This window comes from Haliotis cracherodii, unplaced genomic scaffold (genome assembly GCF_022045235.1).
Source record: "Haliotis cracherodii isolate W230 unplaced genomic scaffold, xgHalCrac1.p SCAF_4, whole genome shotgun sequence".
Lineage (NCBI taxonomy): Eukaryota > Metazoa > Mollusca > Gastropoda > Lepetellida > Haliotidae > Haliotis > Haliotis cracherodii.
The window spans coordinates 50,871,183-50,896,587 of record NW_027266297.1 but is presented as its reverse complement, the minus strand read 5'-3'; the positions used below and the strand labels follow the sequence as shown (position 1 = coordinate 50,896,587).

Sequence of the window (25,405 nt, the reverse complement as noted above, 5' to 3'; positions counted from 1 at the left end):
AGCACCAAAGTGCTACCCCACACCCCACAGCCGCTGATGATGATACGCGTGCCCGCCATGATTGCCTCATAAGAAAGATGTCTTACCTTTATAATTACCTACTTGAAAATTGGGACCAAGGCATTATCAATATCCTTGACGAAAGCTTGAATCCCTTTACAACTAAGGTGGATTCCCTCCCACTGGAACCAGGATCGGTCAGTGGCCACTATTTTTGGATGGGGATAAAAGAGAATTTAGGAAGGTCGCAGAGACGATTGGCTAACCACCTATTCAGCTTAGATCTGCTCTTTTCCACCTTACATGGGTCGCGTGCGGAATGCCAATACCTACGTTGTAGAATGCTTGAAAAACAGACATGGGTATCTGGTAGGTGCGCCTGGATCCGCATGATCGATGTCTCCATATCTAGGAGGAGCTGACTGTTCTTCGTGGAGCCCAAATCATTCGATCCCAGGTGTATAACGACATTGCCTCCACCAGAGCATCAATCACCCTGTCCAGGTCATTCCACCGCAGTCCGCCCTTTGCCAACCACAAGATCTTTTTGTGGGGCACTAGCTCCGGGCGCTGTGGGGATAGCTGTTGCCTCGCCCTTGTCATGAAAGTTGAGCCCACCATCCAGACTGGAACAAATGTACTATAGTAGCATTTGGCAGTTATTAGTTATTTTTATTTTTTAGTTATTGTTAACTAACATGAATAATTATGTCGCAGGAAGACGTATATACGACTGATAGCATTCTGACTTCCACCTGCCATATTGCTGGATGAGATGTGGTGGTACCCCATTGATAGCTACTGTTGTTGTTGCTCCGATTAGGAAAAAGTGGGATGAATAACTTTCAGTACCTATTGAGCTGAGGGCCAAGGCCTTTTTGAGGACTGCTTGGAACTGATACCTGGTTAGCGGTGAATGATGAAAGTGGATAAATGCTGGGGCGAGGCCAGATGGGCGCACATTTAAGTATGCCTTAAGGGCAGCCACTGGGCAGGTTCATTTACCTGGTCTTGCCTCTATACCCACTGAATTGCCGTACCCATGTTGGTCGCCTTTGGAGTGTGGAAGGTGTATAGTAGCTTTCTCCGGTTCGCCTGATATACTTACATTATTGATGGAGCACCCTGGCTGTGACATCTTAGTTTGAACTAGTTCACTTACCCTAAAGAAGCCAAAGAAGGCTATACAATAGACAGCTCTGAAGAGGCATACCTCGTATGACGAGGAACAAACCTGCGGGAGATTGTTGATGACCACCTTCAACTGATCCAGAGTAATAGGTTTCCTTGTGTCCTGGCACCCTCTTGACTTACCTGTACATACCTGTTATCAAGTTAGTAACCAGGAAATTATTGTACGGTACAGTGTTCCATACCCTTAAATTTATGGTTGGTTGATATACCCGCGATATATGTTTTTACTGTGTTAGGAGAATGATTGGTGACTGACAAATGATCAATAAAGTTTACGATCTGATCTAGGGGGACTGGCCACGTTTCAGGAAGCTGATGCACCGATCTGAACTGCTGCAGCGTGTTGATGCCTGTCTTGTAGGTCGACCAGGTATTTTCAGATAGGGACTGTAGTAGTAGCCTGTCTACTTCTTGCTTCAGATGTGCCATATGTTGTCTGGGACCGGCGTTGGCGCAGGCTCTGCTTCCGGTGCTACTGCCCGGAAACGATTGAACTGAAACCTCGAGAGTGCATCGGCTATAACATTGGAATTAGTTGCAATGTATTTTGACTTAAACAAAATGTTATAGTTAAGACAAAGGAGGATGAGGCAGCAGAGAAGATTCATCACCCGAGGGGCTTTGGTTGATTGCTTGTTGATGATTGCCACCACTGCCTGGTTGTCACAGTAGAAACGTATTTTCTTGTTCATCAGCTGTGTTCCCCATAGCTGAATGGCACAGACGATGGGAAACAGCTCCAGAAAGGTCATGTCAAGTGTTGTCCCATCCTTAACCCAATGGTCAGGCCATCTACCGCAGAACCATCTGTCCTGAAGGTAGGCCCCGAAACCTATGCTCCCTGCTGCATTTGTGTAAGGCTGAAGGTGAGCGTTGTCCACCCACATCTTGTCCTGAAATACTGATACACCATTAAAGTTCGTGAGAAATGTCAGCCACATTTGAAGATCCTGTTTTACCCATTCTGTGATTCGAATATGATGGAAAGGTTGCTTACCTTGGCAGAGGAGGTCGACGAGTCTTTGACAGAATGCTCTACCCATTGGGATGGCCCTACACACAAAATTGAGCTTACCAATGAGTGACTGTAATTCTTTCTTTTTTGCCTTTGAGTTTGATGTGGCGAGTATGCGCCGGATTTGGGCTGTGATTTCACTGATCTTACCTTCCGGTATTCTCACCTGTATAGCTAGCGTGTCTATTTTGAGGCCCAGAAATGTAAGTTGAGACACTGGGCCTACTGTTTTATCCTGGGCGATGGGAATACCAAGCTGAGTTCGCATTTCTAATGCAGACTGCAAATAGTATTGGCATTGTGTTGTGCCCTGCTGTCCCCCGATCAGAAAGTCATCAAGGTAATGCATGATCGGTATTGCTGGGGTATGCTGACTTATGCACCATTGTGGGAATGAGCTGAAGGTCTCAAAAATAGCACATGATATCGAGCATCCAAATGGTAAGCATTTATCAAAGTAAAATTTACCTTCGAATTGGATGCCCAGCAGTTCGAAATCATCCGGGTGCACTGGTATAATTCTGAATGCTGACTTGATGTCGAACTTTGCAAGCAGTGCTTCCTTTCCCAAGTGTTACACCATCTGTACAGCTTTGTCGAACTTGGCATAAGAGACGGAACACGCTTGCGGATCTATGTGGTCGTTTATTGACCCTCCTTTAGGATAAGACAGATGATGAATTAGATGGAAATCATCGATTTTCTCACCTTGGCATTGTTGTGATTCTGCCTGTTTCTTTGGGATTAGACCTACAGGGGATACTTGCAAGTTAACAAAGGGCATAGTGATAAACGGTCCTGCCATTCTGTTAAGATCAAGGTCTTTTTTAAGCTTTTGTCGAACAATGTCCCTCCTATCTTTATGGGTTGCATATTGTAAATTGCCTGCTAGCCGACTATGGCGTGTACCTTCAAACTCGAGTTGGAAACCAAATGTAAAACCATTGAGCAAATATTGCGCATCCTCTGCGTTTAACTGAGAATAACGACACAACCATGGTGTTAACTTATCTAGTTTGACGGGAGTAGGAGCCAAAGACCTTACCTCTAGTTCCTCTGGTTGACTGCCTTGGACCATTAAAGCGTGGGCTTGAGCCATTAAAGCTTGAGCTTGAGCTATTGTTTGATAGGGCGGGTCGTGTGGCCCCCTGTCCTCGAAAGCAGATCGACGCCCCGTGAGCTGTTTCGCCGCACTTGCTGCATATGTGGGAGTATGCACAGCTGTACTTTTTACACCCATGAGGTTTGTTGAATGCGTAGCATAGGTTAAGTGCAGGGTCTGAAACACTTGAAGCAGTCAGCTGACCGAATGAACCACCTACCTGTTGATGCCCCGACTGCGGGATCATGTATTTTAGCCATAGCTCACCGTCAATTTTGTCCCATTGTCGTAGAGGGTCTCTAGCCATCCTATGTCGGAATTGCTGGTCGTATAAGACACCAGGCATCCGGTCCACATGTAAGTGCCGCTGAACGGATTGTCTCCATGTACCATAATAGGCTTTGCACTATCCGTAGACTGAAATGTTTGACAAGGTATATGTTCATGTAAATATGGAAAGCGGATGTCCAGCTTCCCAGTGTTATTTTTCTCGTTGGCGCTTTGACAGGTTTAAATAGCACCTTCCCTGCAGTATCGGTATAGTTTAGTAAGAGCTTCGCTCTCCTCGGTGCCAGCATCTTTGGGTAGCAGTGTGCCGATGTCCACATACTCACCTCGCTATACTTTTTCCCTGGTTTGTTGTTTGACATGTGCATCGATGCACTCGGAGTTGAAGACGAGGGATTCCCCAAACGGACGATTTTCATTGGCTGACGTGTTCATTATTGACAAGGATTGAGAGAATGCACGGGAATATCAGCACTGTCAATGCTACGTTGTTGGCCCATGTTATTGGCCCCCGATTGTCCTAAGAGCGCCAAGATTTGTCGCAGCTGCTGCGCTACTGATGCGTTTTGATGATTATGCAAAACGTGATCAGGTTGTTTGGGTGCGGGCGCGGTGGAAGCCAAAATGCCCGATGGTATTGACACACGATTATTTGTTATGGAACATTGTAACTCACCGTCCGCTGCAGCACTTGGCACGAAGGGGATCCCCTGAACCTCTCTTGGGTGTGGGGTGACAACTCGTGCCTGTTTGGCCCCTCTGACCAAACGATGGTTTATGGCAGCTCTTCTTTTTGTGGGCATAGCTATTAGATAGATCTATCAACGGTTGTGAGAAGAGTATGACTAAAAGTCAGCTAATGTAGGATTGAAGGACGAGAGAAAAGCGTGAAAGCGGAGAGCGACAATGCGATGTACCACGGATGAACGGCTGTGCGAAAGTGATGGGTAGAGAGTTAGTAATCGAAAAAGCAGTGATTACGTCACCACGAGATGGTTAAGTAACTTCCGAGGACACGCGCTTGCAATGACGCAACCGGAAGTAAGTAAAATTGTAAACATTAGATGATATACCTGCAATGAAAACATTTAGTCGCTAGTACCAAATGTAAGTATTGTCAATTTAAACATACGTGCCCACTTAATAATAATGGAAACTCAACAGGTGACACCACAACAGATTGCGAACGAGGAAATAATAACCCCGATTGCACAATCACAACAGATTTCGGAAATACCAGCGATTGCACAACAACCACAAAAACAAGCCAGAGTTACTAAGAACCCCCCAAAAATAGCCGCAGGAAGAATGGGCAGACTCGCTCGCAAAGCGAAACTAATGAATAATTCATTATTATACCCCCGATGTCACAACAACAAGTTCAATTAGAGGCTAGCCCTTATATAATGCTATAAGAAGCATGACTACTCCAGTTACAGACGGTAAAATGTTGGTAAACGCAACGTATCATTCAGCGGTGGTCAGCGGCTTGGCCATTGGCTATGCCCATATAGCTAAAATGATTACTAAAGCCACACCACCCAAGCTAGGTTTTAATGGTTATGATATCGGTATGACGATTCTGGATATTGGATTAGCAATGTCAACAAAAGATATGCTCATCAAACAAGGGCTTATCCCAGAAGATATAATGAAGTAATTAAACATTTGAATATTTTATATTATTGAACATTTGAATATTTTATATTATTGAACATAGCATCAATTGCGATGATGGTCGGTGGAGCTGTTGTTAATGCTCTAGCTTTTTGGGGGAGTAATTTTTTATTTTCTAGTATGAGAGGTTCGGAGCAGAAAAGACATAATAAAGCATTAGAACAACTCGAAAAAGCTCAGTCACAATGGACCCAGCGCAGAATAGAGAGATTAGATTTTATTCATGAAGAACTGCGTAGACAGGGACATTCAATTCAAACGTTAACGGATGTTGAATCTGCCATGCACGAATACTTCCTCGTTTATGGGAAAAAACTTGACCCTATGCCCAGACCAACAATGAGTCAGTTTTATACACCATCAAAGGAACAAGAAGACCGCGAGGTGAAATTTATCATGTTGGGGTTGACTGCTTTATTGATTTTCAGCTACACAATAACTACGCATGAACCATGACCTAGTTAGGGCTGGCGAGCGACTGCTCATCTATAAATCACCAGTGGAGATGTGATTTACTTTGCATTTAGACAAATGATATGATAGATGTATAAACATGAATCTGTGTATATTTACACTCATGGGGACAAAAATTCAGTGCAACCGGCGTTGTGTTGGTATACATGCCTATTACATCAGACAGGGAAATATAAATAATACGTGTTCTGTATGTGGGATAGGGGTCAAAGGTCGTTATTGTTTATGTAAGAAACACGGTGCTTAAATGGTCAGGAACCAGATTATTTATGCTAGGAAGAGAGATTACATCAATGAGAGGAATAGGTTGTGGAGAATATGTATTTAGATATATGAAAAAATAACCAATTAGACAAATGAATCATTTTGCATATACCATTAAACCACAGTGGTTTTTGTGAGAGAGTTGAAGGCTTCAGCAAAACAAGGTGGTCTACGTGGTTATTCTCGAATGAGAAGAGCTGAATTGATCGATTTACTCGGTTCGGAATACAACAAACCCCAGACTGTTAGAGAACTCAAAGCTCAAGCAAACAACAGTGGGCTGAGAGGTTATTCTCGAATGAGAAGAGCTGAATTTGTCGCTTTACTAGATAATAATCAACAAGATGATGTTGATGATAATAAATCAGTTGATGATGTTGATAATAATCAACAACAAGAATTAATATTTGTACCCACATCCGCCGGCATTGGTAAATATCTAAGAGGTTGGAAGATGGATATTAATTCCAACATGGATGTTAATGATGTTAAGCCCATTATATCGAGCAAAATTAACGAGGAGTAAGTTGATTTACATAGTATAAAATACCAGCTGACGATTAAAATGTAATTGAGTAAAAGTAACACAGATGATAGCACTGAATATACCGAACCATATTTCCTAAGCAATCAAGAAGTTATAACCGCATCCGATACTATTGTCATAGCGACTGATTTACGACATCCATTGTCTGAAGAACATTTGATTGCAAAGGCTCATTACCCTGGAGCCATGACATCTATATGCCTTGAAACACTTAATTGCTGTTATTTATTAGATGCTAATCCTATTTGTTAATCCCCATTTTTGTGTACATCGACCGTCTGCCATCCTGAACAGGATGTGCAAGTATGTCACTGATGATTTACTGTTTACATTTATCTTTATTACTTACTAAATGTCAGGTGACCTTGGCTATATAAGCCTTGGTTCAGAGAGATTGAGAGGAGGAGAAGAAAGGTATTACCCTTAGGCTGGGTGCTCCGGGGCACCAAGACAACAACCACAACCACTATGTGCTGACATGGCACAAAGTGTCTTTAGTATGTTTATATCTACATGTATAAAGTAAAACTGTATATACCGCAAGTCATCATCTCCAAGTTGTCACTTCCTACAGGAACCATACGTCGGCCCCTTGCATATACGAGTATGCAAATTATTCATTAATCAACGTCGGACTGACACGCATTGTTTTTATGCCCTTCAAAGGTGGATCTTATATAGATTTACCCCCGTATTATAAAAAGAAAAAAGCCATAATTAATGTAAAAAATAAATCCGATGACTGTTTAAGAATGATGATAAGATCTGAATTGTTCCCCGTAGACAAAAATCCGGATAGACCTTCTAGCTATCCTCAAAACGATGGACTCAACTTCGATGGTATAGACGAACCTACACCGATATCACAAATTGATAAGGTGGAAAAGCAAAATAATTTAGCTAAAAAAATGTTTTCAGAAATTCTTCTAAAGGAATTGTTGTACACAGGATAAGCTCCGCTCTGGAAAATATCCCCAGAATCAATTCATTTCTGATCGAAAAAAATGGAAAATATCATTATACATGGATAAAGAGTCAAAGCAGACTATTATGTGATCAAACAAAACATGCAGGAAAGAAATATTTCTGTGAAAGATGCCTGCATGGGTACAGCAGACAAGATCTATTAGAAGCGCATAAAGAAGACTGCAGAGGTGTTGGACAGACTGCTATCAGGATCGATATGCCTAAAGAGGGGAAAAATATACTAAAATTTGAACATTATTGTAATCAAATGCCAGTAACGTACGTAATTTACGCCGACTTCGAAGCGCTTATCAAACCTATAGAAAATAATCAAGATACGTACAAAACTCAAGAACATATTCCTTGTGGGTTTGGATATATAGTTGTAAGGAATGATGGGAAAACAAACCTGCCCGTGATTTACAGGGGTCCCGATACAGTGGGAAAGTTCCTAGAATATCTACAAAACGAAGCGAGAATAATCAGGGAAAATTTATCGTGTATGATGAGGGATAATTGGATGGCCTATAAGAAGTAAACTAGTTGTCATGTTTGTAATAAACCCCTGAATGGGGATTCTGTAAGAGATCATTGCCACGTCACGGGTAATTATCTGGGAGCCGCACATAACGAGTGTAACTTGAAACTAAAAATGAATTCTCAAACAATACCCATCCCCGTTGTGTTTCACAACCTTAGAGGATACGATTCACATCTCATTATGCAAGCTATCTCAAAGACCGACGGCGGCTTTACGTGCATTCCTAATAATATGGAAAAATACATCATTCTCGTTGACTAAAACTATACATTATAGGGACATGGATGGGAAAGCCAGAATAAAGCAAAGTAATGGACTTAGATTCATAGACTCCGTTCCGTTTCTGTTATCTTCCCTGGACAATTTAGTTAATGCGAACAATCCCGAAGACTTTGTGATAACAGATAAATATACCGATAGGTTAACGTGTCATTTTTGTTGAGAAAAGGTGTATATTCTTACGAATATATGGATGATTGGTCAAGATTCGACGAAACTAACTTACCACCCCTTGAATCATTCTATAGTAACTTAACAGAATCTAAAATAACCGATGCTGATTATGAACACGCTCTGACGGTCTGGGATAAATTAGGTTGTAAGAATTTAGGCGATTATCACGATCTGTACTTAAAAAACGATGTACTGTTACTCGCCGATATATTCAAGATATTTAGAAAGACATGTTTAAAACAATATGGTTTGGACCCGGCATGGTACTATTCCAGTCCCGGACTATCGTGGGATGCATTGTTGAAGAAGACCGGCATAGAACTAAGGTATTCTAAGGCTAATAATAAATTAGTGGAAGGATATGATCCGAGTAAACCCGACACGCATATATTATATCTCGACCCCAACAATTTGTATGGATGGGCTACCTTAGTCAACCTTTACCCACGGGTGGTTTTGAGTGGGTCGATGATATCAATGTGAATGATGCGAATAAAGGGTACATACTAGAAGTTGACTTGGAATATCCAAATTCGTTACTTAAAGATCATAACAGTTATCCGCTAGCTCCCGAAAGATTAATGGTTAATAAAGATTGGATGTCGGAATATCAACTCTCCTTGATGGGTAATAGTAGGTTAGCTAACGTAGAAAAACTCGTACCAAATTTGATGGATAAGACAAAATATATAGTTCACTACAGAAATCTCCAGTTATATCTATCGTTAGGTATGAAACTTAAGAAAATACACAGAGTTCTAAAGTTTGATCAAAGCCCTTGGATGGAGCCCTATATAAGGTTTAACACAGACTTAAGAAAGATAGCCACCAGCGATTTCGAAAAGAATCTATATAAGCTCATGAATAACTCAGTATTTGGTAAAACTATGGAGAATCTAAGGAAGCGTGATGTTAAATTAGTCAGATCTAATGAGGAAGAAAGACTTAAGAAACTTATAGCCAGTCCGGCTTTTAACAGAAGCAAGATATTCGATAACGACTTAGCCACATTGCATATGCAGAATAATAATATAAAATTCAACAGACCGGTGTACGTTGGTATGAGTATTCTTGACTTGTCAAAACACTTAAGGTATGACTTTTATTACAACAAACTTAAGAAGCAATACGGGGATAGATGCGAGGTGTTATATACCGACACAGATTCTTTGTTGATTGAAATACAAACCGAGGATGTGTATAAAGATATGGCAGAAAAAATAGATATGTACGATATGAGCGATTACCCTAAAGATAATCCACTACACAGTGTAGTAAATAAAAAGGTGTTAGGTAAGATGAAGGATGAATGTGCTGGGACCCCTATAGCGGAGTATGTCGGATTAAGACCTAAGATGTATTCTATAAAGAAGTCTGATAATGGGGAGATAAGACAAGCTAAGGGTGTTAAGAAGTATGTGGTAAAAAAGCATATCAAACACGAACAGTATAAAGAAGCATTATTCAACGGTAGAACGTTCAAACACGAGATGAACTCTTTAAGATGTTACAATCATAGGATATATGGATTAAGAATGAACAAGACATCATTATCCCCCTTAGATACAAAGAGATGGATTGATAATGATGGTGTAACTACCTATGCTTATGGTTATGGTGGTAATACCGTATCGTCGGGAACTATGAACAACTCTTCTCGTACAAATGCCCTGCCCAGTCCATCTTGAAGATAATAAAGAATAGGCTCTCCTTCTTTCGTAACCAATCGGCTAATGTTATATGTCTTAAGAGACCAAATCAGATCGGTTGCGCGACGTAGGCCTCCTTCGAGTTCACCGGGCTGGTATAAATAACTTACGCTTACTCTATCCGGAAGTCTCCTCGGTGCTGAAGATTCGGAAGTCACAGATTTCATTTTAATCGCATCGGATGGTTTCTTCCCGATTAATCTTGTTACTCCATTATTCAGCGCTGATACAACAGCTTATAATCGTGTCACCCATTTGGTTGATCTTAATCAATCCGATTTCATTTCCATCCCATACTGATAGCCAAACAAACGTTCCGCTAATGTTCTGTTAAATCTTTCGACGATAGCTTGACTGCGGTGGGCCTCTCTTTCACCACTCCTGATTTCGACATCGTGCTTTGTTAACAGTTTAGTTACCGATCCCATAAACTCGCGACCGGGATCTACTTGAAATAACTTAGGCCATTTTAGTGGTCCGCGTTTATATATACGGCTTAGTGCATTAGCTGCTTCTGTTGGATCTTTCGAGGTTAATGGCTCAGCCTTTTTGTATCGACTAGCCACATCCACTACGGTTAAAGCATATTTATACGTTTTGCGTCTTACTTTATCGTGGGGAAGAAACAAGAGGTCAGCCTGATGAACTTCATTCGTTGTAAAAATATCAAACTTCTTCCTCGGTATATAACGCGGTGCTGGTAAGTATATTTGCCACGTCGCTTGTTTCTTTAACCAATCCTTGGCCACATCTTTAGATACCTTAGCCGCGGTGGCTAATTTTTTTATTGCTCCTATACCTTTCCAATATCCTCGTGGGCTATAGTAAATTTTATCCATTATTAATTAATATTGATATTTCTTTTAATACGATTCATGACTATCGTTGAATATCATAGAATCATTTATTGACTCCAGGTGGTTGTGAGCTAGAGTCAATTTAACTTAATCTCATGACTATCGTTGAATCGCATAGTCATTTACACATAAAAAATGCCACCTGTAGTGGTGGTATAGGTATATGAAATATGGCTCCAGAGGAAGTGAGCCAGAATCACCATTACCTATACTACTCATCACTTGTGGACAACAGGGAAGTCTCTGTGTGACGAAATCGGTCCCAGCCAGTCTTTTGTGCATGTTCAAAAGACTGGTTGCGACCGAATGGGTTTTGTGACCGCTCTGAAACCTTGTAGCAACCGCAGCGAAAACCTGTCAGAGACCCCTGAAACCTTATTGCGATTGTCAAATATTTGGGTCGCCCGGAGGTTGCATTGTGGTAGCATTGTCTGTGTGACTGAGGCTTAACTGATAACATACACATGTTACTCTAACTTAGTTTAATATAAATATCATAAAATAATATACACAGTAATCTACTGCCATATTAATTCATTCTAAACCTACTATAAAACATAATCTCAAATGGAATGGCATAGATAAACCTACATAAATATATACTTATCTAAGCCTTACAAGCATAACATTATCTGTGCTGTAATATGCTCATTATATAACACAACACACATGAATTAAAATTATATTGATTAATTTCTCATGGCACAAACATTACATGTACCATGATATTGAATATTTAACATGGCCGACAAAATGGTGGACAGTATGGCGGACATACATACTTATATATATCACCTTTAACATAAATATATTGTAGCACATTCATATCATATAAGAAAATCATAAACATGAATGGAGTGCTTATAATCATTACAGTACTTATACTAATGACTTTAAATTCATTCATACACTCAAATCACACTATAATAACCTACACTGAAATAGTATTTACACTATACATTATATATACTAAAACAAATATTACATCCTACAAAATGTTTATAATTTAGTATTAAAACTAACCTTTAGAGAGAAAGATGTAGCTGTGAAAAGCCTTGTCTGTCACAATATGTGTCTCATGCAGTGACTGTCCAGTGCAGCTGTACATGGTACAATACATTAGTATTGAAGATAAAACTGACCAAGCGGAGAGCAAAGAATAGCTTGCCCTCTAAAGGCAAGACAAAAGATTATCCTCGACCCTCACCATAAAACAAAAGAACTGGTCAGCCCAAGTTCAGCTTGGACCAATCAGCCTGGAAACTTGTACCATACATAATCCAAAAAAACACAACAACTACACTGTCTACAACCAATACCACATATATACAAATAATCCATGAAAAATGACTGCCACAGGCCAACGGCTGCAGTTGCCATATCATCAACATTGTATTTGTCATGTCCCATATCATTGATAGTATAAGTAAGTATGAATCTTCCCCATACATCTTACCTGAGGACAGAATGGAATTCTATAAGTATCACTAGCACTATCTTTGAGTTAATTTGCACAATAGGGTCATATGGAAGTTTATAAGTAACACTGCCCCAAACAAACAAACAAGCCATGATTCTTTTCTGGTCAGGCCATCAATGTCCATCTTTTGAACATCTCTTCGAAGAGATGATCAAAGTTTCTTTTGCTGCATGCTAGTACAGTAGTAGAGTATGGCAGACTCTCATAGAATCTCACATGATGTTAAAATACCTGTTGATGCACCTCAAGGTTGATGGTTGTTATCAACAGAGTGATTGTGAATTGTATAATGCAAAACGTGTAAACTTTGTGATGAATATATGTTTTAGGGGCAATAAAAATAATGTTGCCTTTTTATTCTGTGCAGATTACAGAAGCCCTTTCTTTCTTACACTACTCAGAACAAAAATTGCATCGCAATATCTGCCCACAGTCCATACTGGTGACAAGACGAGGTTGCTGGAGACTTGGTGGAATGGGGTTCCTGGAAGAGAATAAAGAGAATAAGGTAGGAATTCCAACACAAAAAGACAAAAAGAAAAATTCTGTTCAAATATACTTGCAGAAACATGTAACTGCAGCCTAAAAAATTGTGGTGTAATTGTTACATTACAGAAATAACAACCCAATATTTGGTCATTGGTATGATCTATGTTTTATCAAAACAAATTCATTGACAAAACCCATACCTGGCAACAGGAGACGGAGAGAACTGGCCTAAAAGAGGGGTGGTGTAACAACTCAATTAACAATGTCAATATCGGGCGTGACCACATGTTGTATTGATACAACTCCAGTAAATTCCTCTACTTGTGGCTGCCAAGACTCATCATACTGCTACCAACCTGTAGGTCATATAATCACAGGTCACTTCTCCATTGTTGACAATAACAACCTTTGTCAGTTCCTGGTATTCACATGTGGACCAAAATATCTTAGCAGCCTCCTACCATTTAGGATCACAACTTTAAGATCATTATGGGTGTTATCGAAGCATATGCCAAATAATCAGAGAACAGAAACCTGAGGAATGTCTCTCAAAGTGGGTGCATGATGTTGTCATTGGTAGAATGTTCAAACTAAAAAACAGGAAACAGAATTGGTATAAACCCATTCTGTCCCAGCCAGCTGTCTGGCTGCCCTACATGAAAAGTTTGTAGTTGTTCTCACTGACTAGGCCTAAAATAACATAACCATTATATGTAATCATAACTACATTAATTGTCTGTTCAAAGAACTTAGTATTGGTGACTAGTGAAGTCATGCCACATATCAGGCCAGTATGTAAAGTGGGAAAGAAATATCTGCCCATACCATGCATCAGTACTATCAACTTTTGACTTGACTCAAAAACTTGAAGACATGTCGATTCCTCTTTTGTACTGGATTCCAAGGATCCACAAAAATTGTACAAAAAGAAAGACTGCTGGGTCCAGCAAATGTACCAAAGGGACATAATCTTTTCTGTATATTCAAAGAAAGTATTTGAGACAAGTGGAATTAATATGTGGATTCTCACACAAAATCTCAAAGGATTTACTTAAAGTTTTGCAATCTCAGAAAAGAACCAAGTTCAATTCTGTCCAAACATTTGATTTTGAAGTTTGTACACCGCTATCCCACATAACAAACTTCAGGAAAAACTCTATTCCTTTATCTGTGGGGCATTTGTTACTAAACGTGGTGAGCATGGATATAGTTACATATCTATCTTCAGATGTTCAGGACAATTTGTCAAAAATGAAAGCAAATTCCATCTGAAGTTTGCTCAGAAAACAATATGTGAAATGCTGGACTTCCTCATTGATAACATCAATGTAAACTTTTGGGGTAAGACATCTAGGCAAGATGTAGGCATCCCCAAGGGCACCTGTTGTCCTCCCCTTCATGCTGATCTGTTTCTATTTGCAAATGTATCAGGATTTCTGCCCAGATTGGCTAAGTCAAAACAAGGGAATTTGACCAAGAAGTTTAACTTCAGCTTCAAGTATGTTGATGTACTGATATCATTTAATAACCATCAAATAGGCAATTCCCTTCCACTGATTTACCCAGCTAAACTAGATATAAGGGACCAGTGGGACTTCCTCATCTGTTTCCTATTTAGGTGTTAATTCATATTCAGAGTGAAAAATATCTATTCGCAAGACTGTATGACAAGAGGGATGGCTTCAGCTTTCTTTTTTCATCAAGCAATATTCCAGCAGCTCCAACCATTGGTGACCAGAGCATCATATGATGTTAGATCAAGGTTACAGCATTCAAGGCTTCAGTAAAGCTTTCAAAAGGTTTTATGGTGGATATGTACATGGCATTTCCATATTTGATGCATCAGTTACAAAAATGATGTCGGATGCAATTTCCCATTTTGACACAACAACACATTGTAACTACAGATTGCATCAATCACCTTGTATCAACACACTGTAACTACACTGCATCAATCACCTTGTATCAACACATTAGAACTACACACTGCTCAAGCACTTTGTATCCACACACTGTAACTACAGACTGCATCAATCACCTTGTATGAACACACTGTAACTACACACTGCATCAATCACCTTGTATTCACACACTGTAACTACACTGCATCAATCACCTTGTATCAACACATTAGAACTACACATTGCATCAATCAACTTGTATCAACAACATTGGAACTACAGCCTGCATCAATCACCTTATATCAACTCACTGCATCAATCACCTTGTATCCACACACTGTAACTAGACACTGCATCAATCACCTTGTATCCACACACTGTAACTACACACTGCATCAATCACCTAATATCCACACACTGTAAATACACTGCATCAATCACCTTGTATCCACACACTGTAACTACATCCTGCATCAATCACCTTGTATATATATCCACACATTGTAACTACAGACTGCATACACACTGCATCAATAAGCTTGTATCCACACACTGTAACTACACACTGCATCAATCACCTTGTATCCACACACTGGAACTACACACTGCATCAATCACCTCATATCCACAGACTGTAAATACACTGCATCAATCACCTTGTGTCAATACATTGGAACTACACACTGCATCAATCACCTTGTATCAACACACTGTAACTACACACTGCATCAATCACCTTGTATGAGCACACTATTACTATGTAGCAGAATATGTGTGTGCATCGATAAATGATGTCAAAAACACAGCTACGGGTGTGATTCGTTTTATTTGATGAGTGGTATACCTTTCTTTCACACCCTTAAATGCACAATAACACTCACAAGACCAAATAGCGTCCATTCCAATTTGGAATGAACGTTGGAATGCTTTGGAAAGATCGATCATTCCAAACTTTCCAAAGCTTGGAAAGATCGATCTTTCCCAAAAATCCAAAATTGGAATGGCAACATTTCCAAACATATTTCCAACATTGGAAATATTTGGAATGACTTGGAATGGTTTGGAATGGTTTGGAATTGTTTGGAAATATGGTTAGAAGGAACAAGTTAAAATATGTTTTATCAGTAATTTGAACAATAAAAAGACAATGAATTAGGGGCTTTAGGGGTTGCTTATATAGTAATTTTGAAATTTTGAGATTTGGAAAGAATGCCAAGAATGGGTGGGGGACGAACTAAGGGAGCTGTGTGTGTTGGGTGGTTGTTAGATAAGGTAGTTTTGGTTTTATGATTTTATTTGGGGTTTAAATGCGACTAATTAGTCCTGTTTTAATTAGGTATAAACCTAAGGCTTTGAATTTTTCTAATTTATTTTGTGGATTTAGGATTGATTCTAGTGTAATTCCGGTTTTAAGATTTAGGGTGGTCTGTAGTGTTGTTCGGTGTGTTTGGTAGCGTGTGCAGTGAATGAGTACGTGTTCTGGTGTTTCTTGTTGTTTGCAATGTGGGCAGTTTCCTGTTGTGTGTAGATTAGCTATTTTACGGTGATTATTTAGTTTGGTGTGGCCTGTTTGTAGTTTAGTAATTATTCTGTCGAATTTTTTGGATGGGTGTAGTATTTTTGGTTTATTTAGGTTTTTTTTTAGTACTTTCCTGATTTTGGCTATTTAAGTTTTGGTATATATTTTGCCATTTTTTGTTGATTTTTTGTTAAGTGAGACTTTTGATTTCTGATTTTGAGCTGGGTAAGTTTAAGCTTATTTCTGGAAGTTAAAGGGATAATTTTGCTGTTTTATCTGCCTTTTCATTTCCAAAGATACCTACGTGGGCGGGGGTCCAAATGAACTCTATTTGTTTACCTGCCCTAGTTAAGTTGTTTGAGCTATTGAGTATTTGATTTATTAGTTTGGGGTGGTTTTTAGTATTTTTTTAGAGGGGTGTAGGATTTTAGGTTTGGCTAGTGGTTTTCTGAGCACTTTGTTGATTTGGCTATTTGAGTTTTGATATTGATTAAGCCATTTTGGGGTTATTTTTTGTTTGTTTACACTTTTAATTTCTGATTTTGAGATGGGTAGGTTTAGGCTTATTTCTGGTATTTTAAGAGATAATTTAGCTGCTTTATCGGCGCTTTTGTTGCCGTAAATTCCTACGTGGGCGGGAATCCACAAGAAGGTTATTTGTTTGCCTACTTTTGTTAGGTCGTTGGAGCTTTTAAGTATTTGGTTTATTAATTTAGGTCGTTTTGGGGTATTTTAGTTTTGGAGGGCTTGTAGTCCACTAAGGGAGTCGGTGAGAATTAGGATTTTATTGTTGTTTTTAGATTGTTGGTTATGCAGGGCTGAGGCCATGCCCATAAGTTCGGCCGTGAATATAGACTGGTTGTTTGGGAGTCGGTAAGATTGTGTGGATATAACTGGTTGTGTGGTATGGACTCCGAAGCCCCTGTGGTTGGAGATCGGGTCTGAAGATCCGTCAGTGTATATGTGACACCCATTTGGCCAATTTTCGTGTATGTATGCAAGTGTGGTGGTTTTAGCTATGTTTGGGTCGGTTTGTTTATTTAATTGGTTAGCTAGCGTTGTATCTATTTGGGGTATTTTGAGTTTAAGGGTGAAGATATTTGATTTTTTGCAGTTTTGTTTAAGATTTTGAGTTTGGTGTTCATTGAGGTAGTTAGTTATTCTTTGGGATATTGGGGTGAGTAAGGGGTGTTTGCGAGCTAGAGTTTGGTTTCTTGAGCTAATGTTTTGGTTAATTATGAGACAACTGACTGACTGACTGATATAGAAGATTTAACGTGCGCTTTCCGACTGTAGCGTATTTCGCACACGGGCCTGGCCAGACCATTCCGAAAAGGGTGAAAGTGGTGTGTGCAACCCAAGAGGGGGATTTTAGGGGTTGCTTAATTATATTGAATTTTTGGAATTTTTAAATTTGGAATAAATGCTGAGGTGGGTGGAGGAGGGAACTAAGGGAGCCGGGTGAGGTGGGTGTTTGTATGTTTATTGGATTTTGGATTGGTAGATTAATTAGTTTTTAGATGCCCTTAATTAGGTCTGTTTTGATTAGGAATACGCCTAGAGCCTTGAAGTTTTCTAGTTTATTTTGAGGGTTTAGTATTTCATCTAGAGTAGGAACCTTATTTAGATTGAGGGTGGTTTGTAGTGTGGTTCTGTGTGTTTTGTAGTGGGTGCAGTGGATGAGTGCGTGTTCTGTGGTTTCGGGTTGTTTGCAGTGGGGGCAGTTGCCTGTGGTGTGCCTTTTAATTTTTTTTAGGTGGTTATTTAGGTTAGTGTGTCCTGTTTAGAGTTTTGTAATTGATCTGTCAATTTTTTTAGAGGGGTGTAGGATTTTAGGTTTGGCTAGTGGTTTTCTGGAGAGACAACTAATAGGTCTCAAGATTAAGTATTCGTCTGGATGGCAGCTGCCATTTAATTACAAAACAGACAGTCGTCTAGAGGGCTCACATGTAAGTGCGCCGACATGTGCCTTAGATCATAAAATGGACAATCTTTGGTAACATCTAATTTATTGTTGTCTCACACCAGAGCTGTGAATAATTCTGTTCATTGAACAATTGGAATTCAGGAAGTTATCAATAATTGTTTTACTTAACATAAGATAAGATAAGTTGTTTACAACATAATATTATGATGTCAGGACGTACTACAGTCAAAACCATATATTTTAAAATCAATTTAATGACAGACTATGATTTCCAAGTCCCGATTAGCAAATCAATGAGGTATCAGTTTCACCACATGTGCACAGACCGCCTATACTTATATATATATTTTTCATAACTATTCTCCAGTTAAAGTCCTATCCTCCTATCAAAACATCTTTGAGAGTGATCATCATTAACGAAACTCATTCTCGTCAAAGAATACAGAACAAATGAAGAATCAGATGCATACATTTATTGCCATGCTTCATTCATCATGAAGTAGATTTACATACATTTGTGAATAGCACTTAAACTGTGATAATGAATTTTACCATTGTCCATATTATATTATAAATATTAACCATAATATGGATTTCCGAATATATAAATGACTCCAAACGTTGATATTTCAGACAAAAACAAAGTCAGCTGTCTTTTAACGTTCAGGGGAAAAGGGTTTGCTTTCACAATTGAACATTTGTTTTCACCAAAGGACAATCAAATCAAGCCCAAAACAGTAAAAATACACATATATGGTTAGCGACCGTCATTGTACACCGAGGGGGGGAATTCGTCTGCTCTAAGTGCCTTCACAAAAACATTCCAGCCCTTAATTACCGAGGCAGCTGTGACGTAGTAGCATTACATTCGCTGCGTTTGCGGCATATAAGATGTGTAATCTGTGGAGTGACTAAAGTAATATTACGGCTGAAATCTTACTTGCATGGTTGTTTAAATAGAAAATTTACCGTTTAAAAACACAATTGTTCTTATATAACGTTTTTAGGTTTGGTTTATAAATACAAGAGAAGATTTTTTATACATATAACACTGGTCGAAAATACAGCTGAACAATAGAAAAATAAAAATAGGAGTTGTGAATAGTGACAAATTTTAATTACATCACCGTGTCAATAATTATTGATTGATTCCGTCAAACAACTGTCAAACCATTTATTGCCATGTACGTACATGTACACAGGAAGTCGGCGCTGTCGGAGGCTCAAGGTAAATAAACATCATGGTTTAATGACGGGAGATCAGACGAACCGTGAATCAGGGGCACGCAATGTAATTACACCTAAAGGTGGTAGAACCAGGGTATTGTCTCTTGGACTGGCTAATTGACCGTCCGTATAATTGGTAAATATATTCGTTTTGACACCCGTGTTTCATGCGCATTCCCGGTTCATAAGCAGAATACAGTGATCAGCGGAGCGTGAATACATGGATGCCGCTTTTCGGCCGTACCGAACAGTCAAGCTGCGATCTTGGAACTGAATCCAACTGCAAGCGGAGACAAGATTACTTCCCTTACCCAAACATGATCGTTGCTCAGAAATGTTCAAATCTATCTTCAGTAAACCATGAAATTAATGCGAGCTTGACATTTATGCGAAAAATGCGATCGTCAGTCCCTCTGATTATTTTAATATGTTTCATTTCATCATGATAAAAAAGTTAGTCACTTATAAGGTTACCACGTTGAAAATGGAAACGATCGTTAACAAAAACAACAAAATGTATTCTCTCATCACTCAGCCTAACAGTGATATAACTGCAAATTTAAAAATCAAGTACGCTTAAGTATTACACATGGTGGGTGGAGGACCAGGGGCACTTTGAGTTTGACAGGTGTCATCAACTGGTCAAGTAACATCACGGTGTGTATATTCACGTTGATTGGACAGTCTAGACTGGCGCCAACTAATCATGACGGCGTCTTCAGAACAGAACAGAACTTTATTTCTGCCAGGTTTAGGCTTACGTGGATAACGGAAAATTTTGTTTAGGTGATAGCACATTTGTAATTCAATCTAATATACTTTCCTTGTTGATTATCTGGCTGCGGTCGTAGATCCGGATGTATCTAAATATGCTCAGTATATATACAGGGTTTATTGTTATACTATTAGGATTAATAGATACAATTGAGTATTTATATCCTTGATCATTAAGTTAGTCACTACTTTCACACTTTGATTTGTATGATTTGGGTTATGATTAAATTGACAAAATAAGAAATCATTCCGTGTATATGTGTATTATATATTGTACCCCAATACGTAATTAAATTGTGTATAAATAAGGACACTAGGTTAATTACTGTAATTGATTATTTGATAAACATACTAACATTTAGTTGTGTGATATGTCACAGAGGTAAAGCTAATTCATAACAACTAATTGTACCATTTATTTGGTTTCTATCTTTTATATGAAACAAATGCTATAACATGGGGTGATAAACTTCATTGGCAATAGACATAGCATATAATTGTCCACATGAACAGTCTACTCTGTTCCAGATATGTTTATTCATTTTGTCAGCATTTAAATCGTTGCATTCCTGGCTCAATGATTCATTTGACGAAATCTTGTTCCCTGTTTTGAATTACCGTCAGATAGTTCCAGAACAATTATAAAATTTTCAGCCCTATGTGTTGCGCATAATTCCGAGATAATTCGAAGTTCATATTCTTGTACGAACACTTATCAAAATTCATTTATACCTAGTACTATTATGAACATATGTATATTAGTTCAAATTATAATAATGAGGCCCTCTATATTCTCCAAACGGTCTTTGTTCTACGACAACCATAAGTCGGTATGGGAAAACAAAATATTTGTTTAATTGTTCAAAGTTCAAAGTCAATGTCATATGATTATAGACAAGGAAGATAAGAAATTAAATATAAAGAGTAGCCACTTTAAATGACAGAATTTCTTTTAGTTAAATTTGCTCATGATTTGGTCTTTTCGTGGTACATAGTGCCAAAATACTCTTAATTATTTACTTTCATGTCATTACTAATCTCACATAAGATCAAAAGTTGTACAACTTTTAACAGATATGATTATGACATGTTGTATCCAAACATATCCAAACATTTCCAAACAAATCCAAACAAATCCAAGCTTGGAAATATGACCTTTCCAAATATTGGAATGGTCATATTTCCAATTGGAATGGTGGTATTTCCAAGTTTTGGATTTTTTGGAATGGATGATATTTTGTCCAGTGATTCAATAAGAATCTTGTAAATTATGACAATTAAAATGAGAACATGATACTTCATTAGGATTACCTTATACATATATAAAGGATATGTATACGTCCGAACATGATACATCATTAGAATTACATTATACATACATATACATGTAGTATATGCATACATCAAATCAAAATACTTCTTAGGTGGTGTAAAACGTGATCAATAGATAAACATAATGATAATAATATATATTTACATGTGGTGATAAGTAAACATACCAGAAGTATGGCCTCTAGGTGTAGGTGACACTTTAGTCTGTCACGACTACATGGCCAGGGCTACAGTGACATCAAAGTACCTATAAATATGGAAGTTATTCTAAATGTACAATATAACTAGCTTACTTACACAATGCTCTTGCAGGTGTGGACATTATTATCAAATCAGTGCTATTGTTTATACATATTTACAGATCTGAACACAGCACTACCATAAAACACAATAAATTACTAAACATCCTAAAACTATCATAAATGTCCACACACTTACAATACATTTAACACATATATGAAAAAAGCCTCATAAACATAGTCAAACAACACTCTGTCCAGGAGAATCAGACATTGACTAAATCTCACACACATCATAACAAATACCTTATTTAACGTACACCTATTTATATAATCTTATTTATGAAAAGATAGATTTATATATGTTTGAGTATTAAATTGGAAACATACCTTGACTTTACAAAATCTGTAAAATGTGTCCACTTGCTGTGGCCTATCAGTGACTTGTCTGTGTAGTGACTGAGGTGCAAGTGAGGGTTAAAAAGCATGCAAAGCTGACCCTAAGGAAAACAATACATTGTCAACACATTGTAACTACGCACTACGTCTATCACCTTGTATCCACACACTATATCTGCACACTGCATCAATCACCTTGTATCCACACACTGTAACTATTGTATTACCTTGTATGAACACACTGTAACAACAGACTGCATCAATCACAATTTATCAACACTCTGTAACTACACACTGAATCAAGCACCTTGTATCCACACACTGTAACTACACACTGCATCAATCACCTTGTATCAACACATTGGAACTACAGCCTGCATTAATCACCTTATATCAACAGACTGCATCAATCACCTTGTATCAACACATTGTAACTACGCACTGCATCAATCACCTTGTGTCCACACACTATATCTACACACTGCATCAATCACCTTGTATGAACACACTGTAACAACAGTCTGCATCAATCACCTTGTATCAACACATTGTAACTACGCACTGCATCAATCACCTTGTGTCCACACACCGTAACTACACCCTGCATCAATCAACTTGTATCAACACATTGGGACTACACACTGCATCAATCACCTTGTATCCACACACTGTAACTACACCCTGCATCAATCAACTTGTATCAACACATTGGAACTACACACTGCATGAATCACCTTGTATCAATACATTGTAACTACAGCCTGCATCAATCACCTTATATCAACACACTGCATCAATCACCTTGTATCAACACATTGTAATTACACCCTGCATAAATCACCTTATATCGACACATTGTAACTACACACTGCATCAATCACATTGTATCAACACACTGCATCAATCACCTTGTATCCACACACTGTAACTACACACTGCATCAATCGCCTTGTATCCACACGTAACAACAGCATTCATCTATCACCTTGTATCCACACACTGTAACTACGCACTTCATCAATCACCTTGTATCAACACATTGTAACTACAGCCTGCATCAATCACCTTATATCAACACACTGCATCAATCACCTTGTATCCACACACTGTAACTAGACACTGCATCAATCACATTGTATCCACACACTGTAACTACACACTGCATCAATCCCCTTGTATCAACACATTTGAACTACACACTGCATCAATCACCTTATATCCACACACTGTAACTACACTGCATCAATCACCTTCTATTAAAAAAACTGAATCTTTCAACTTGTATTAACACATTGTAACTACACCCTGCATCAATCAGCTTATATCAACACACTGCATCAATCACCTTGTATCCACACACTGTAACTACATCCTGCATAAATTATCTTGTATCAACACATTGGACCTACAGCCTGTATCAATCACATTGTAATTACACACTGCATCAATCACCTTGTATCAACACATTGTAACTATACACTGCATCAATTACCTTGTATCCACACACTGTAATTACACACTGTATCAATCACCTTGTTTCAACACATTGTAATTACACCCTGCATCAATCACCTTGTATCAACACACTGTAATTACACACTGTATCAATCACCTTGTATCAACACATTGTAACTACGCACAACTTGTATTAACAACATTGGAACTACACCCAACATCAATCACCTTGTATGAACACATTGTAACTACATCCTGCATAAATCACCTTGTATCAACACATTGGAACTACAGCCTGCATCAACACATTGTAACTACACACTGCATCAATCACCTTGTATCAACACATTGTAACTACGCACTGCATCAATCACCTTGTGTCCACACACTATATTTACACACTGCATCAATCACCTTGTATCAACACATTGTAACTACATGCTGCATCAATCAACTTGTATCAACAACATTGGAACTACAGCCTGCATCAATCACCTTATATCAACACACTGCATCAATCACCTTGTATCCACACACTGTAACTAGACACTGCGTCAATCACATTGTATCCACACACTGTAGCTACACACTGTATCAATCCCCTTGTATCAACACATTTGAACTACACACTGCATCAATCACCTTATATCCACACACTGTAACTACACTGCATCAATCACCTTGTATCCACACACTGTAACTACGCACTGCATCAATCACCTTGTATCCACACATTAGAACTACACACTGCATCAAGCACCTTGTATCCACACACTGTAACTACAGACTGCATCAATCATCTTGTATCAAAACACTGTAACTACACACTGCATCAATCACCCATTATGAACACACTGTAACTACACTGCATCAATCACCTTCTATTAAAAAACTGAATCTTTCAACTTGTATTAACACATTGTAACTACACCCTGCATCAATCACCTTGTATCAACACACTGCATAAATCACCTTGTATCAACACATTGTAACTATACACTGCATCAATTACCTTGTATCCACACACTGTAATTACACACTGTATCAATCACCTTGTATCAACACATTGTAACTACGCACTGCGTCAATCACCTTGTATCCACACACTATACCTACACACTGCATCAATCACCTTGTATCAACACATTGTAACTACGCACTGCATCAATCACCTTGTATCAACACATTGTAACTACGCACTGCATCAATCACCTTGTGTCCACACACTATATTTACACACTGCATCAATCACCTTGTATCAACACATTGTAACTACACACTGCATCAATCACCTTGTATCAACACATTGTAACTACGCACTGCATCAATCACCTTGTGTCCACACACTATATTTACACACTGCATCAATCACCTTGTATCAACACATTGTAACTACACACTGCATCAATCAACTTGTATCAACACATTGTAACTACGCACTGCGTCAATCACCTTGTATCAACACACTATACCTACACACTGCATCAATCACCTTGTATCAACACATTGTAACTACACACTGCATCAATCACCTTGTATCAACACATTGTAACTACGCACTGCATCAATCACCTTG

At 38.6% G+C, this 25,405-nt stretch overlaps 1 protein-coding gene across 1 annotated transcript in view; it reads left to right on the top strand.

Annotated features, from left to right (window-relative positions):
- Positions 1–25,405, top strand: part of LOC139478718 (SCY1-like protein 2) — a 517,883-nt gene that overhangs the window by 69,231 nt on the left and 423,247 nt on the right. Inside the window, exon 6 of the mRNA XM_071261308.1 lies at positions 12,935–13,075. Within this exon, the coding sequence (XP_071117409.1) occupies positions 12,935–13,075 (141 nt within the window). The remainder of the gene's footprint in view (positions 1–12,934; positions 13,076–25,405) is intronic.